General features: G+C 47.9%; 1 protein-coding gene across 4 annotated transcripts in view; it reads right to left on the bottom strand.

Annotated features, from left to right (window-relative positions):
* The window catches only part of inpp5d (inositol polyphosphate-5-phosphatase D), a 309,407-nt gene that overhangs the window by 156,858 nt on the left and 137,626 nt on the right, over window positions 1–14,923 (bottom strand). For all 4 annotated transcript variants that reach the window (XM_085990698.1, XM_085990699.1, XM_085990700.1 and 1 more), the window contains exon 18: window positions 3,286–3,367. In XM_085990698.1, coding sequence (XP_085846824.1) covers window positions 3,286–3,367 — 82 coding nt within the window. The remainder of the gene's footprint in view (window positions 1–3,285; window positions 3,368–14,923) is intronic.

The raw sequence follows: 14,923 nt of genomic DNA, 5'->3' as shown, positions 1-14,923 counted from the left end.
TCTATTGGGGTTGTGAAGAGTTGGAGTGTTCCTCTATTGGGGTTGTGACGAGTTGGAGTGTTCCTCTATTGGGGTTGTGAAGAGTTGGAGTGTTCCTCTATTGGGGTTGTGACGAGTTGGAGTGTTCCTCTATTGGGGTTGTGAAGAGTTGGAGTGTTCCTCTATCGGGGTTGTTAAGAGTTGGAGTGTTCCTCTATTGAGGTTGTGAAGAGTTGGAGTGTTCCTCTATCGGGGTTGTGAAGAGTTGGAGTGTTCCTCTATTGGGGTTGTGAAGAGTTGGAGTGTTCCTCTGTTGGGGTTGTTAAGAGTTGGAGTGTTCCTCTATTGGGGTTGTGAAGAGTTGGAGTGTTCCTCTATTGGGGTTGTGAAGAGTTGGAGTGTTCCTCTGTTGGGGTTGTTAAGAGTTGGAGTGTTCCTCTATTGAGGTTGTCAAGAGTTGGAGTGTTCCTCTATTGGGGTTGTGAAGAGTTGGAGTGTTCCTCTATTGGGGTTGTGAAGAGTTGCAGTGTTCCTCTATTGAGGTTGTGAAGAGTTGGAGTGTTCCTCTATTGGGGTTGTGAAGAGTTGGAGTGTTCCTCTATCGGGGCTGTGAAGAGTTGGTGTGTTCCTCTATCGGGGTTGTGAAGAGTTGGAGTGTTCCTCTATTGGGGTTGTGAAGAGTTGGAGTGTTCCTCTATTGGGGTTGTGAAGAGTTGGAGTGTTCCTCTATTGAGGTTGTTAAGAGTTGGAGTGTTCCTCTATCGGGGTTGTTAAAAGTTGGAGTGTTCCTCTATTGGGGTTAAGAGTCGGAGCGTTCCTCTATTGAGGTTGTTAAGAGTTGGAGTGTTCCTCTATTGGGGTTAAGAGTTGGAGTGTTCCTCTATTGGGGTTGTTAAGAGTTGGAGTGTTCCTCTATTGGGGTTAAGAGTTGCAGTGTTCCTCTATTGGGGTTAAGAGTTGGAGTGTTCCTCTATTGGGGTTAAGAGTTGGAGTGTTCCTCTGTTGGGGTTGTTAAGAGTTGGAGTGTTCCTCTATTGGGGTTAAGAGTTGGAGTGTTCCTCTCTTGGGGTTGTTAAGAGTTGGAGTGTTCCTCTATTGGGGTTGTTAAGAGTTGGAGTGTTCCTCTATTGGGGTTAAGAATTGGAGTGTTCCTCTCTTGGGGTTGTTAAGAGTTGGAGTGTTCCTCTATTGGGGTTGTTAAGAGTTGGAGTGTTCCTCTATTGGGGTTAAGAATTGGAGTGTTCCTCTATCGGGGTTGTTAAAAGTTGGAGTGTCCCTCTATTGGGGTTAAGAGTCGGAGCGTTCCTCTATTGAGGTTGTTAAGAGTTGGAGTGTTCCTCTATTGGGGTTAAGAGTTGGAGTGTTCCTCTATTGGGGTTAAGAGTTGGCGTGTTCCTCTATTGGGGTTAAGAGTTGGAGTGTTCCTCTATTGGGGTTAAGAGTTGGAGTGTTCCTCTATTGGGGTTAAGTGTTGGAGTGTTCCTCTATTGGGGTTAAGAGTTGGAGTGTTCCTCTGTTGGGGTTGTTAAGAGTTGGAGTGTTCCTCTATTGGGGTTAAGAGTTGGAGTGTTCCTCTATTGGGGTTAAGAGTTGGAGTGTTCCTCTGTTGGGGTTGTGAAGAGTTGGAGTGTTCCTCTATTGGGGTTAAGAGTTGGAGTGTTCCTCTATCGGGGTTGTTAGAGTTGGAGTGTTCCTCTATTGGGGTTAAGAGTTGGAATGTTCCTCTCTTGGGGTTGTTAAGAGTTGGAGTGTTCCTCTATTGGGGTTAAGAGTTGGAGTGTTCCTCTATCGGAGTTGTTAAAAGTTGGAGTGTTCCTCTATTGGGGTTAAGAGTTGGAGTGTTCCTCCATCGGGGTTGTTAGAGTTGGAGTGTTCCTCTATCAGGGTTGTTAGAGTTGGAGTGTTCCTCTATTGGGGTTGCTAAGAGCATTGCTGTGGGTTTGCTAATGATCACCTCCCATTGAGGAGTTCCAACATGGCTTGCCACTTCTCAGGATCTCAATGGCAGCATGACAGCCAATCAAACCATATTTTTAAAAGCTGAACTAGGTGACTAATGCACAGCTCAAGAGCGCAAAAGATGAAATTTGGAAGTTTCTTGAGGTCCACCTGAAGGACAGTAGAATGTGTGAGTTAGTAATCAGCCCCATTACTGGGGAAAGGCTGTGAGCTGCAGGGGAAGGAGGTGGTCTCTTTTTGAGAGAGAGAGTTCAATCATGCCTCACCGCGACTCCACAACTTCACTCCTCTCCACTCCTGGAAGCCAGTACTGGAGCAGCACTAGGAAAGGCCTGAGATCAGATCACTCCCCACATCCACGCCAAGCCCCACCGTGACTTTAGTCAACAGCTGAAAGACAACCCTGGGTGATAACAGAGGAGCCTTAACCATCTTATTATCATTCCATCACAGACAAATAACTGATGCTTCAGCAAATCTAAACCACTTTAGCGATCTATTCACTTAACCCATGTGTCCTGCACATTGAAAAGCCCCAGTACCTTGAACCTCCCTGCACTCAATGATGTTATTTCACCCTTCCCACTACGGGCAGAAGAGAAACCCCAGTCAACTTTCTTCACATGCATTCATTCAGTAACACAGACTGGAACTTTCGACAGATGAAGTAACATTTTTGTTGGGGACTGACACAAGTGGCAACAGAAAACTCTCTTGCCAGGGGGTACTCCCAATATCACCTACTTCCCCTTCACCTATGGCACCCAGAAAACCTGCTGCACCATGTCCCTCTGCGCCCCCAGATCACAGCCTGGTCGGCTGAGCCGGAATTTAATGCTGTTCCCCTCTTTTTCTAACTCCAGTCGAAGGCAAGGGGATTTTAATAGGATTCAGGGTTATCCCCGTTTTCGCAGTGAGTGAAAGGATCCGATTAAAACACAACTACATTCCTCGAGGACGAAGGTGGGATCGTGGCCCCAGAAAGAAAATTCATGGGAAACACGGTAGTGCCAGAGGTAGATGAGCTCCCTCTATGTGTGTGCATATGTAATGTATGATGTTTGGGCAAGTGGACACGCTGTGCACATGTGCGTCTTTGTGTTCATTGGTGTGTTTGTGCCTGTGTGCGGATCATTGCATACAGGGGCTTGTGAACGGCGGGGTGGTGGGGGGGAGAATGGCCTGCAGGGCCATATTTTCTTTTGAATATTGAAATTGCTAAGGCCAGTTCTTGACTGTGCACTCACCATACCTCAACAAGAAAGAAAAGGACCTTATAAATGTAACACAGTTAAATGGAAGCAGTTTCAGGCCCGACAATAAAGCTAATAAACAAATCCTCCTTACCGTAAGACTGACACATGACATGAACGTTGGGGTAGCTTTTCCACAGCACTCGGTCACACCAGGATGGCAGGTTATACTTTAGCTGCGAAGAAAACAACTAGTTACCAACCCCACAGGACAATCCCTAGACAGAGCAACGCTTCCAATTCAGCTCTTCCTCAAACCCCATTTTCAGGTTGTTTTCTCCCAGCGCTACAATCTATCTGAGATCTCGCTACAACCCTTTGAGATCCTAGCACGCATCCAATTCTGGCCTCTTGAGTATCCCCGATTTTCATCGCTCCACCATTGGTGGCTGTGCCTTCAGCTGCCCACACCCTAAGCTCTGGAATTCCCCCCCTAAACCTCTCCGCCACGCTACCTCTCTTTCCTCCTTTAAGACGCTCCTTAAAACCTACCTCTTTGACCAAGCCTTTGGTCACCTGGCCTAATACCTCCTTATGTGGCTTGGTGTCAAATTTTGTTTGCTAACGCTCCTGTGAAGCGCCTTGGGATGTGTTACTACGTTAAAGGCACTATATAAATGCAAGTTGTTGTTGTTATTGCTGAGGGCAGGCCCTGCTATCTGCTCTCAGGCCTGGTCAAAGCTTCTCTTCAATCATTGTGCCATCCTGGATTCAGAGGCAGCTCACGTGCACTAAGGGCTAGATTTTCGTGGAGCCGTCAGACGGGGTTTCAGGCGTGTGGGGGGGGGGGGGGAAATCCCGAATTTGGGGGTCCCGACACCATCCTGCCCAAAACCCCGCCCCACATAAGTTTCAGGGGCGGCAGGTACCTGCCCCGCACTGGGACCCGCCGAAACCAGGCGGGAAGGGATTAGTGCCAATTAACTGCCTGTTAACAGGTAGTTAATAGGCAGTTTTTAGCCTAATCCCTATTTTGAGGGGTTTTGTGTGGCTTTCCCGACGGCTCCAAACCACGCCAGGTTAGAGTAGGTGGGCCGTCGGGTTGAAGGAGTTGGAGGGGTCGCGATGTCGGTGCTCAGGTGAGTGATGGGTGCATGAGTGTAAAGGTAAGTGTGTTTGGTGTGTCTAAAGTGTGTAAAGAACTTTTACTTACCTGTACTTACCTTCACAGCCTTTCTTCCTGTAGCCGTCGGGAGCCCATCACTCACCCGGAACTTACAGCTGAATGGCTGCGATCTGTCAAAAGTGACAGCCTGCAGCTTTGAGTGCTGGTAAGAGTTCTAACTGAGTCTGTGCAGAATGACTCATGGTAGAACTCAGACTGTCAGTGTTTCACAGCTTCAAACAGCTGTGAAACACTGATATTTCATCTGTCAAAAACTCTTGACAGATGAAATTTCAGTCTGTGACGTCACCTGTTGCCGGGTGGCCCTTAATTGGCCTGCTGAGCCCACTGGGCGGGCTCAACAAGGTCAATCAAGGGAAAATCACGTGGATTGGCCGGACGTCGAAGTAGGCGGGTCAAAAACCCGAAAGGGGAAGTCCCGCCTTCTTCCCGACAGGTTCGGGAAAATCTACCCCTAAGTGTCAGAAACTGAAAGTCTCTGGAGTACTAGGTCACAGAGTCATAGGGCTGGATTTTGTCAATGGGGATGTGATAGAGGCGGGACTCTCACTTTTTGGGTTGTAGTCCCGCCTCCATCGATTTGTGGCCAACCCACGCGATTTTCCCTTGATTGACCTTGTTGAGCCCGCCCAGCGGGCTCAGCAGACCAATTAAGGGACACCCGGTTACAGGTGACGTCAGGGATTGACATTTCATCTGTCAAGAGCTTTTGACAGATGAAATATCAGTGTTTGACAGCTCTGTGAAGCTGTCAAACACTAACAATCTGACTTCTAACTTGAGTCCTTCTCCACAGACTCAGTTAGAAATCACTCCAGAACAGAAAGCAGAGGCTGCAACTTTTGATAGCTTGCGGCCATTCTGCTTTCTGTGCCAGTGAGATGAGGGACTCCTGAGACCTGAAGGAAGCCTGCATTAGTAATTAAAGGTAAGTAAAACTTATTTAAACACTTTACGCATGCCAAACACACTTACCTCTGCACTCATGCACCCATCACTCACCTGAACACCGGACATCTCGAACCCTCCAAGCCCTTCAGCCCGACGGCCCGCCTCGCTAACTTGCCGTGGTTTGGAGCCGTTGGGAAGCCCACACTTCAGGGCTAAAAATAGGGATTAGGCCAAAAACTGCCTGTTAACTACCTGTTAACAGGCAGTTGATTGGCACTAATCCCCTTCCCACCTCGGGGAGGCGGCTCCCAGCACAGGTCAGGTACCCGCCTCCTGGGAAACGGGCATGGAGGCGGGTTGGGGGCGGGAAGGGTTCGTGCCCCCCGATTCTGCAATTTTAACACCCCACACGCCTCCATTCCCACCTCCACGGCCCTGGGAAATTCGAGCCCATAGAGTCATAACGGCACAGAAGGAGGCCATTCGGCCCATCGAGTCCGTGCCGGCTCTCTGTAGAGCAATCCAGTCAGTCCCATTCCCCCGCTCTATCCCCGTAGCCCTGCAAGTTTATTTCCCTCAAGTGCCTATCCAGTCTCCCCTTGAAAATTGAGTGTTTCCGCTTCCACCACTTCCGTCGGCAGCGAGTTCCAGGTCCTCACCACTCGCTGCGTAAAAAAGTTTTCCCTCACGTCCCCCCTGTATCTCTTGCCAAAAATCGTAAATCTGTGTCCCCTAGTCCTTGTACCATCAACTAGTGGGAACAGCCTTTCCCCGTCTAGCCTATCCAAACCCATCATAATCTTGTACACCTCTATCAAATCGCTCCTCAACCTCCTTTACTCTAATGAAAACAAATCCAGCTTCTCCAACCTCTCCTTGTAGCTAAGATCCCCACATCCCCGGAACCATTCTGGTAAAATCTCCTCTGCCCCCTCTCAATGGCCTTCACATCCTTCCTAAAGTGTGGTGACCAGAACTGGATGCAATGCTCCAGTTGTGGCCTAACCAGTGCTTTATAAAGGTTCAGCATAACTTCTCTACTTTTGTACTCAATACCTCTATTTATGAAGCCCAAGATCCCATTTGTACTTTGAGGCAATTAGCCACAATCCACGGCCTCAGAGAGGATGAGAAGGTTTCTGGATCATACTCTCCAGAATGTGCACATCTACGAGACAGCAATAGACATTTCAGGGCACTGGGATAGTGCAGAAAGAGAGAAGTTGGTGACCATTCATAGGGGCAACAGAGGGAGACATGACTCACAGGTGCAGGGAAACCTTGAATTAATGGAACTAATAGATATATAGCGTTGAATAGCAGTGAGGAAGTGACTCAGAGAAGGGTGATCCTGAGCAACACTTTAGCAACATGGAGTAGACGACCCGGGAGGGTGAGAGACAGGTAGACGAGAAGAACAGAAGAGAGCAGGTGATCCTATAAGAGGTATAGACAGCCTTTTTTACAGTTAAAACTGGGAGTCCTGAATGGTACGTTGCTGCCCAGGGTGAAGGACATCATGGAATGAGTGGAAAAACTTGGAACTTGGAAGTGATGGTGATCCCAGGTGTTGAGTCTGTGTTTTCAAATGCAGTTATACTGAATAACAGGACACAGACTACAGAAGTAAGTAAACAGGTCTTTAGTGATTGAGGGTCAGGGCTGAACTGAGATACACTTTGCTCCGCAGGGTTTATATACCGGTGTGGTCACCACCGGTACTACAATGTACAGGAGCCATCAAAAAGTAGTCCATCATCTTAAGGTATCCTCTTAAGGTAGTACAGGTTACATGCACTACAATTCCTCCCCTTTTAGCTTAACAGTGTACACCCCAAATTAAAACATTACATGGATAACATATATACAATTTACACACAAGAACTGTTCAAAGATTCAGTCTCTGAGGAGGCCTCCTGAACTGGCCCGGATAACGCCTTTCAGGGGTCTCTGGTTCTCATTGCTGGGGTGACTCATCCACTTGATCTCCTATGGATTTAACATCATCCAATACGTTCGAGTCTGAGGTAGATGCTACAGGCTCAATAAGTTCTTCAACTGGTGTCTCTGCCGTAGACATGGGGTCGACCCTTGTTCTCGATTCCACAAGTTGGTCAGCATGACGTCATATTACGTTCTCTCCCACGTCTACCGTGTACATCAAGGGTCCTTGTCATGCACGAATTGTTCCAGGTTGCCATTTATCATCCGTATAGTCCCTGGCCAACACTGGTTGTCCTATTTCAAAACTACGAGTGGCCTTTTTATTTACATGCTGGAATTGCTTGTTTTCGACTTCCCGTTGCACATTGGGTTTTAACAAATCCAACCAGGACCGCAACCTTCTGTTATAGAACATTATGGCAGGGCTTTGATTTGTCACTGCATGCGTGGCGTTTCGATACGCCATCAGGAAATTGTCCACCTTGTGTTGGAGTGGAATATGATCTTCACTCATGGCTTTTATCGCCTTTTTGAACGTTTGTACAAATCTCTCGGCCAACCCATTTGTAGCCGGATGATATGGGGCAGATGTATAGTGTTTAACCCCATTCTTTTTCATGAATTTCTGGAATTCTTCTGACACGAACTGTGGTCCGTTGTCTGAACATATTTGCTCCGGCAACCCATTCCTTGCAAATATGGTTCTTAGAACTGCGATTGTCTTCTCAGAGGTAGTGGTCGACATCTTAATCACTTCTGGCCATTTAGAATGTGCGTCTACTGCTATCAAAAACATGGAATCCATGAATGGACCTGCAAAGTCGATATGCACACGTTGCCATGGGGCTGAAGGCCATTCCCACGGATGCAGCGGTGCAATTGGAGGTGCATTTTGAACTTTTTGGCACCCTGAGCAGCTTTTAGTCAGATCCTCTATTTGTTTGTCGATACCTGGCCACCACACATAAGCCCTAGCAAGGCTTTTCATCTTGACTCCCCCCAGATGACCTTCGTGCAATTCTTTCAGAACTCTCTCCCTTAATTTAGGAGGAATAATCACCCTTGTTCCATACATCAATGTTCCTTGACATACGGACAGCTGTTCTCGTCTGGCTGAGAATGCTGGTAACAGTGGTTCGCCATGTGCTGGCCATCCCTTCACTGTCAAGTCGTAGACCCGAGACAGTGTCGGGTCATTTCGGGTCTCTCTCTCTCAATACCCGCATTGGCGACTGGTAAGCATTCGATGATGGTCGAGTGAAATATCTCGACAGGGTCAACTGCCGGTGCCTCTTCCGCTGTAGGTAGTGGCAGGCGCGACAGCCCATCAGCATTACCATGTTGCTTTGTACCTTTGAATTCAATATCATATTGATGTGCCCCTAGGAAAAGGGACCATCTCTGAAGCCTCTGCGCCGTCATTACCGGAACACCCTTCTTAGGGTTGAAAATGGAAACCAACGGCTGGTGATCTGTCAGCAGCGTAAACTTTTGGCCATGCAGGTTGTTGAGTCTGTGTGTCCCAGTTATGTTTAGGATCAATCACTGGACACAGACAACAAGAATAACTTTTAACAGGTCTTTACTATTCGGAGGTCAGGGCTGAACTGCCCAGCAAATCCTTACACAACACTTATATACCGGTGTGGCAGCCAAGAGAAAGTAGTACATCTCTTAAAGTAGTTCTCTTAAGGTGGAACAGGTTACATACACCACAATCCTCCCTTTTTAGCTTAACAGTTATATCCCCATTTAACATAACATAATAACATATATACAACTTCATGCAAAACAGTTCAAAGATTCAGTCTCTGAGGAGGCCTCCTGATTCGAGTTGGATAACGCCTTTCAGGGGTCTCTGATTCTCGTTGTTGGGGTGACTCATCTAGTTGGTCTCTTATGGATTGGACATCATCATCAGGTACATTCACTTCTGAGGTAGATGCTTCAGGTTCACTAACTTCTTCCACGGTTGTCTCTGCCGTAACCATGGGTTCGACCCTTGTTCTCGATTCTACCAGTTGGTCAGCATGACGCCGTATTACATTTTCACCAACATCTACCGTGTACATCAGGGGTCCTTCTCTGGCCCGAATTGTTCCAGATTGCCATTTTTCGTTTTTAGCATCCCCGGCTAACACTGGTTGTCCTATTTCAAAACTCCGAGTGGTCTTGTTATTTATATGCTGGAACTGTTTGTTTTCAACTTCCCTCCGCACATTTGGTTTTAACAAGTCCAACCTGGACCGCAACCTCCTGTTATAGAACATCATGGCAGGACTTTGGTTTGTCACTGCATGGGTGGCGTTTCGATATGCCAGTAGGAATTTGTCCACCTTGTGTTGTAGTGGAATCTGATCTTCGCTCATGGCCTTTATCGCTTTTTTGAACGTTTGTACAAATCTCTCGGCCAACCCGTTTGTAGCCGGATGATATGGGGCAGAGGTATAATGTTTCACCCCATTCTTCTTCATGAATCTCTGGAATTCTTCTGACACGAACTGCGGTCCGTTGTCTGAACATATTTGTTCTGGCAATCCATTTCTTGCAAATATCGTTCTTAACACCGCGATCGTCTTTTCCGAGGTAGTGGTAGTCATCTTAATCACTTCTGGCCATTTAGAATGTGCGTCCACCGCAATTAAAAACATGGAGTCCATGAAAGGACCAGCAAAGTCAATATGTACACGTTGCCATGGGGTTGAAGGCCATTCCCATGGATGCAGCGGTGCAATCGGAGGTGCATTTTGCACTTTTTGGCACCCTGAGCAGCTTTTCGTCAGCTCCTCTATCTGTTGGTCGATACCCGGCCACCACACATAAGCTCTAGCAAGGCTTTTCATCTTGACTCCCCCCAGATGACCTTCATGCAGTTCCTTTAGAACTCTCTCTCTTAACTTAGAAGGAATAATCACCCTTGTTCCATACATCAATGTTCCTTGACAGACGGACAGCTGTTCTCGTCTTGCTGAGAATGCCGGTAACAGTGGATCACCATGTGCTGGCCATCCCTTCACTGTCACTTCGTAGACCCTGGACAGTGTCGGGTCGTTCCTGGTTTCTCTTTCAATACTTGCATTGGTGACTGGTAAACATTCGATGATGGTCGAGTGAAATAACTCAACAGGGTCAACCGTCGGTGCCTCCTCCTCTGTAGGTAGTGACAGGCGCGACAGCCCATCAGTATTACCATGCTGCTTTGTACCTTTGAATTCTATCTGATATTGATGTGCCCCTAGGAAAAGGGACCATCTCTGGAGTCTCTGTGCTGTCATCACCGAAACACCCTTCTTAGGGTTAAAAATGGATACCAACGGCTGGTGGTCTGTCAGAAGCGTAAACTTTTGGCCCTGCAGGTAATGATTAAACTTCTTTACTCCCCACACAAGGCTGAGAGCCTCCCTATCTATCTGAGCATAGTTGCGCTCAGCGGAGGTCAATGATCTGGATGCGAACGTAACTGGCCTCTCCTGGCCATTTGGCAACTTGTGTGACAGTATTGCCCCAATACCATATGGAGAAGCATCACAAGCCAAACGAATAGGCAGCGTTGGGTTGAAGTGAGCCAACACTTTCTCTGAGGTGATCAATGCCTTGCTTTCGTGAAAGGCCCTCTTACAGTCCTCGCTCCACTTCCATGGTACTCCCTTCTACAAAAGAGCGTTCAGCGGGTGCAGCACCGTGGATAAATTTGGCAGAAACTTATGGTAATAGTTAATCAACCCTAGAAACGACCTCAATTGGGATACATTATCCGGAGCGGGAGCCTTCACAACAGCTTCGATCTTGTCAGGAGACTTATGAAGCCCCTCCTGGTCAATGACATGACCACAGTACGAGATCCGCTTCTGAAAGAATTCACATTTCTGGCGATTAACTCGAAGACCATATTCTTTCAATCTGGTGAGCACCAGTTCCAAGTTTGCAAGGTGTTCCTCGTCATCATCTCCTGTAATCAGAATATCGTCCAGGTAACATTGTGTACCTGGAATTCCCTGTAATACCTGCTCCATGGCCCTCTGCCAGATTGCCGGAGCCAATGCCACTCCAAAAACCAGTCTATTATACCGGTACAAGCCTCTATGCGTGTTGATCGTGAGATACTGGCGTGACTCTTCCTCAACTTCCATCTGTAAGTACGCCTGCGCCAGGTCTATCTTGGTGAAGTGTTTCCCGCCAGACAACGAAGCGAAGATATCCTCAATCCGCGGAAGCGGATACTGCACCGTGTGAAGCACCGGATTAACAGTGATCTTGAAATCTCCACAGATGCGAACCTTCCCTGGTTCCCCCGGCTTGTTGCTCAATGAACGCTTCATGACGGGGACAATGGGCGTGGCCCAATCACTCCAGTCTACCTTAGACAGTACTCCTGAACGTTCTAGCCCTTCCAGCTCAGCTTCCACAGCAGGTCGTATTGCATAAGGTACCGGTCTGGCTTTGAAAAATTTAGGGTTTGCATGTTCTTCAACCTTGATGTTTGCCGTAATTCCTCTCAGTGTTCCCAGTCCCTGTTGGAACACCTCTTTAGCATCGTCCAATATTCTGGACAATCGTTTAGGTTTGACATCTTTTGTACCGGAATCTACCGTTAGTGCTTTTAAGGAATGCCAGTCCATATTCATTTTCCTAATCCACTCCCGTCCCAGTAGTGGTGGACCTCCCTCAGGTAGCACATATAAGTCCATTCCTCGGCTTTCTTTGCCCTTGTGGACCACCTTTACCTCTATCTTCCCGATGGGGTATACTCTTTGCCCCGTGTATGTTTTCAATACAATCTCCGTATCCCGTAGGGGAATATGTGGGAATAACCTTTTGTAATCTTTCTTATTCATGACCGTCAATGCCGATCCAGTGTCCAATTCCATCTTCACTTGGACTCCTGCTATCTGAAGTGTGACCCAAATTGTTTGGAGGTCTGCTTCCTTACCAACATTGTGTACTCTTAGACTACCCAGCTCATTACTGCTGGAGTCTGAATCTGACTTCTGTTCGTTCGAACTGTTCTCTGTCACCTTGTGTACCTTTCTGTACTTTTCCTGCGGTGACTTTTTGTTGCTGGTCTTCTTTCCTGACCGGCATACTTTAGCTATGTGACCAAGCCTGCCACATTTTCTGCATTCCTGATTTTTTGAACCAGCACTGGTTCTGATCGTGCGTTGACTTTCCACAACGATAACATTTTACTGTACTCAAGACCATTTGATTGATGCTGAGTTCCGGTGACCGTAGCTGCATTTCTGCAGTGCCTCTCGCTGCGGCTTCGTGCGATGCTGCAATAGTGACAGCTTTATCAAGCGTAAGCTCATTCTCCTCAAGCAGTCGCTTTTGTGTTCCTTCTTTTAACAATCCACACACAAATTTATCTCTCAGCGCATCTGCTAGTCCTGTTCCAAACTGACAGTACTTTGCTAGCTTACGCAGTTCAATTAAAAATTCAGCGTTGCTTTCGTCTTTCAGCTGCATTCTTCTGTAAAATTTAAATCGTTCCGCTATCATCAGCAGCGTGGGGTTTAAATGATCTTTCAGGACAGTAACAATATTCGTGAAAGTCTGATCCGCCGGTTTATTTGGTGATAGAAGGTGCTTCAATAGCCCGTATGTTTTCGCACCCATTGAGCTTAATAAGGTTAGTGCTTTCTCATCATTTGGTACCTTATTTGCTTTACAATACACTTCCATGCGTTCTACATACGTGGTCCAATCTTTGATATCGCTATCAAAAGGTATTAATGCTCCCATGTTTAGGCATCCTTGCAAATTTTTTTTTTTTAAATGTTCTTTTTCTCAAAATGGCGGCTTCCCGCGCTTGTCTTCTTCCCCCGCCTACTAAAATGGCGGCTTCCCGCGCTTGGCGGTCTTTCCCGCGCTCGTCTTCTTCCCCCGCCGACTACAATGGCGGATTCCCGCGTTTGCCTTCTTCCCCCGCTGGCTGCAATGGCGATTGCCTTGCTGCTGCCGTTCTCGCCTCCCCAGCGGTTCTCACTCCCCGACGCTGCTTTGCCTCGCAGCCCCGCTTGCAGCCCGGTCCTTTACACCGGCTGCGTTTGAATTCTCCGCGGCTCTCGTGCCTTAAGCTTCTCAACTCCCCGACGCTGCTTTGCCTCGCAGCCCCGCTTGCAGCCCGGTCCTGTACACCGGCTGCGTTTGAGTTCTCTGCGGCTCTCGAGCCTTAAGCTGCCCCAGTCGCTGCGCCTCTCGGCCTCGATTGTAGCCCGGCTCTTTCTACCGGCCGTGGTCGAGCTCTCCGCCCTTATTCCTCCGTTTTCCCTCCCCTACTCCACAGCCAACGCGGCCGACTTTCTGCTCGTGTCGCTGATCGGCTTACCCACCACCGTGGTAGAAGGGATGATCACTGCCTGTCGCTGATGGAGGGCTTCGTGGTCAGAATTCTTTTTCTTTTTAACCCGGGTTCTTGATGCCTCCCGTGCGATGGTGCTCAGCAGGATGATGAGGGCGGATGCCTCTTCTCGACGCCCGTTCTGAGGACGAAGCTGCCTTGGATGTAAAACTGCCGCAGGGTAAGATCGGACTCGTCGCCACTGTTGAGTCTGTGTGTCCCAGTTATGTTTAGGATCAATCACTGGACACAGACAACAAGAATAACTTTTAACAGGTCTTTACTATTCGGAGGTCAGGGCTGAACTGCCCAGCAAATCCTTACACAACACTTATATACCGGTGTGGTCACCACTGGTATTACAGTATACAGCAGCCAAGAGAAAGTAGTACATCTCTTAAAGTAGTTCTCTTAAGGTGGAACAGGTTACATACACCACACAGGTAATGGTTAAATTTCTTAACTCCCCACACGAGGCTGAGAGCCTCCCTATCTATCTGAGCATAGTTGCGCTCAGCGGAGGTCAATGATCTGGATGCGAAAGCGACTGGCCTTTCCGAGCCATCTGGAAACTTATGTGAGAGCACTGCCCCGATACCATATGGAGAAGCATCACAAGCTAAGCGAATAGGCAGCGTTGGGGTAAAGTGAGCCAACACTTCCTTAGAGATGATCAGTGCCTTGCTCTTTTGAAAAGCCCGCTTACAATCATCGCTCCACTTCCATGGTATTCCCATTTGCAAAAGAGTGTTTAGCGGGTGTAACACCGTGGATAAATTTGGAAGAAACTTGTGGTAATAGTTAACCAACCCGAGGAACGACCTCAACTGGGATACATTTTCCGGTGCAGGAGCTTTGACAACAGCTTCGATCTTGTCAGGTGACTTATGGAGCCCCTCCTGGTGAATGACGTGGCCGCAGTACGAGATTCGCTTTTGAAAGGACTCGCATTTCTGGCGATTAACTCTGAGCCCATATTCTTTCAATCTGATGAGCACCTGCTCCAAATTCGCGAGGTGATCCTTATCGTTATCTCCTGTAATCAGGATGTCAACCAGGTAGCATTGTGTGCCTGGGATTCCCTGCAATACCTGCTCCATGGCCCTTTGCCAAATCGCTGGAGCCGATGCCACTCCAAAAACCAGTCTATTATACCGATATAAGCCCTTATGTGTGTTGATCGTGAGATACTGACGTGACGCTTCATCAACTTCCATCTGTAGGTATGCCTGCGCCAGGTCTATCTTGGTGAAGTGTTTCCCGCCAGACAGCGAAGTGAAGATATCTTCAATCCGCGGAAGCGGATATTGCACCGTGTGAAGAACCGGATTAACAGTGATCTTGAAATCGCCACAGATGCGAAACTTCCCAGGTTCCCCCGGCTTGTTGCTCAACGAACGCTTCATGACAGGAACAATGGGTGTAGCCCAT

This window comes from Somniosus microcephalus, chromosome 6 (genome assembly GCF_052327205.1).
Source record: "Somniosus microcephalus isolate GS21.2 chromosome 6, FLI_Smic_1.0, whole genome shotgun sequence".
Lineage (NCBI taxonomy): Eukaryota > Metazoa > Chordata > Chondrichthyes > Squaliformes > Somniosidae > Somniosus > Somniosus microcephalus.
The sequence above is the reverse complement of the archived record's forward strand: the minus strand, read 5'-3'. Positions and strand labels throughout refer to the sequence as shown.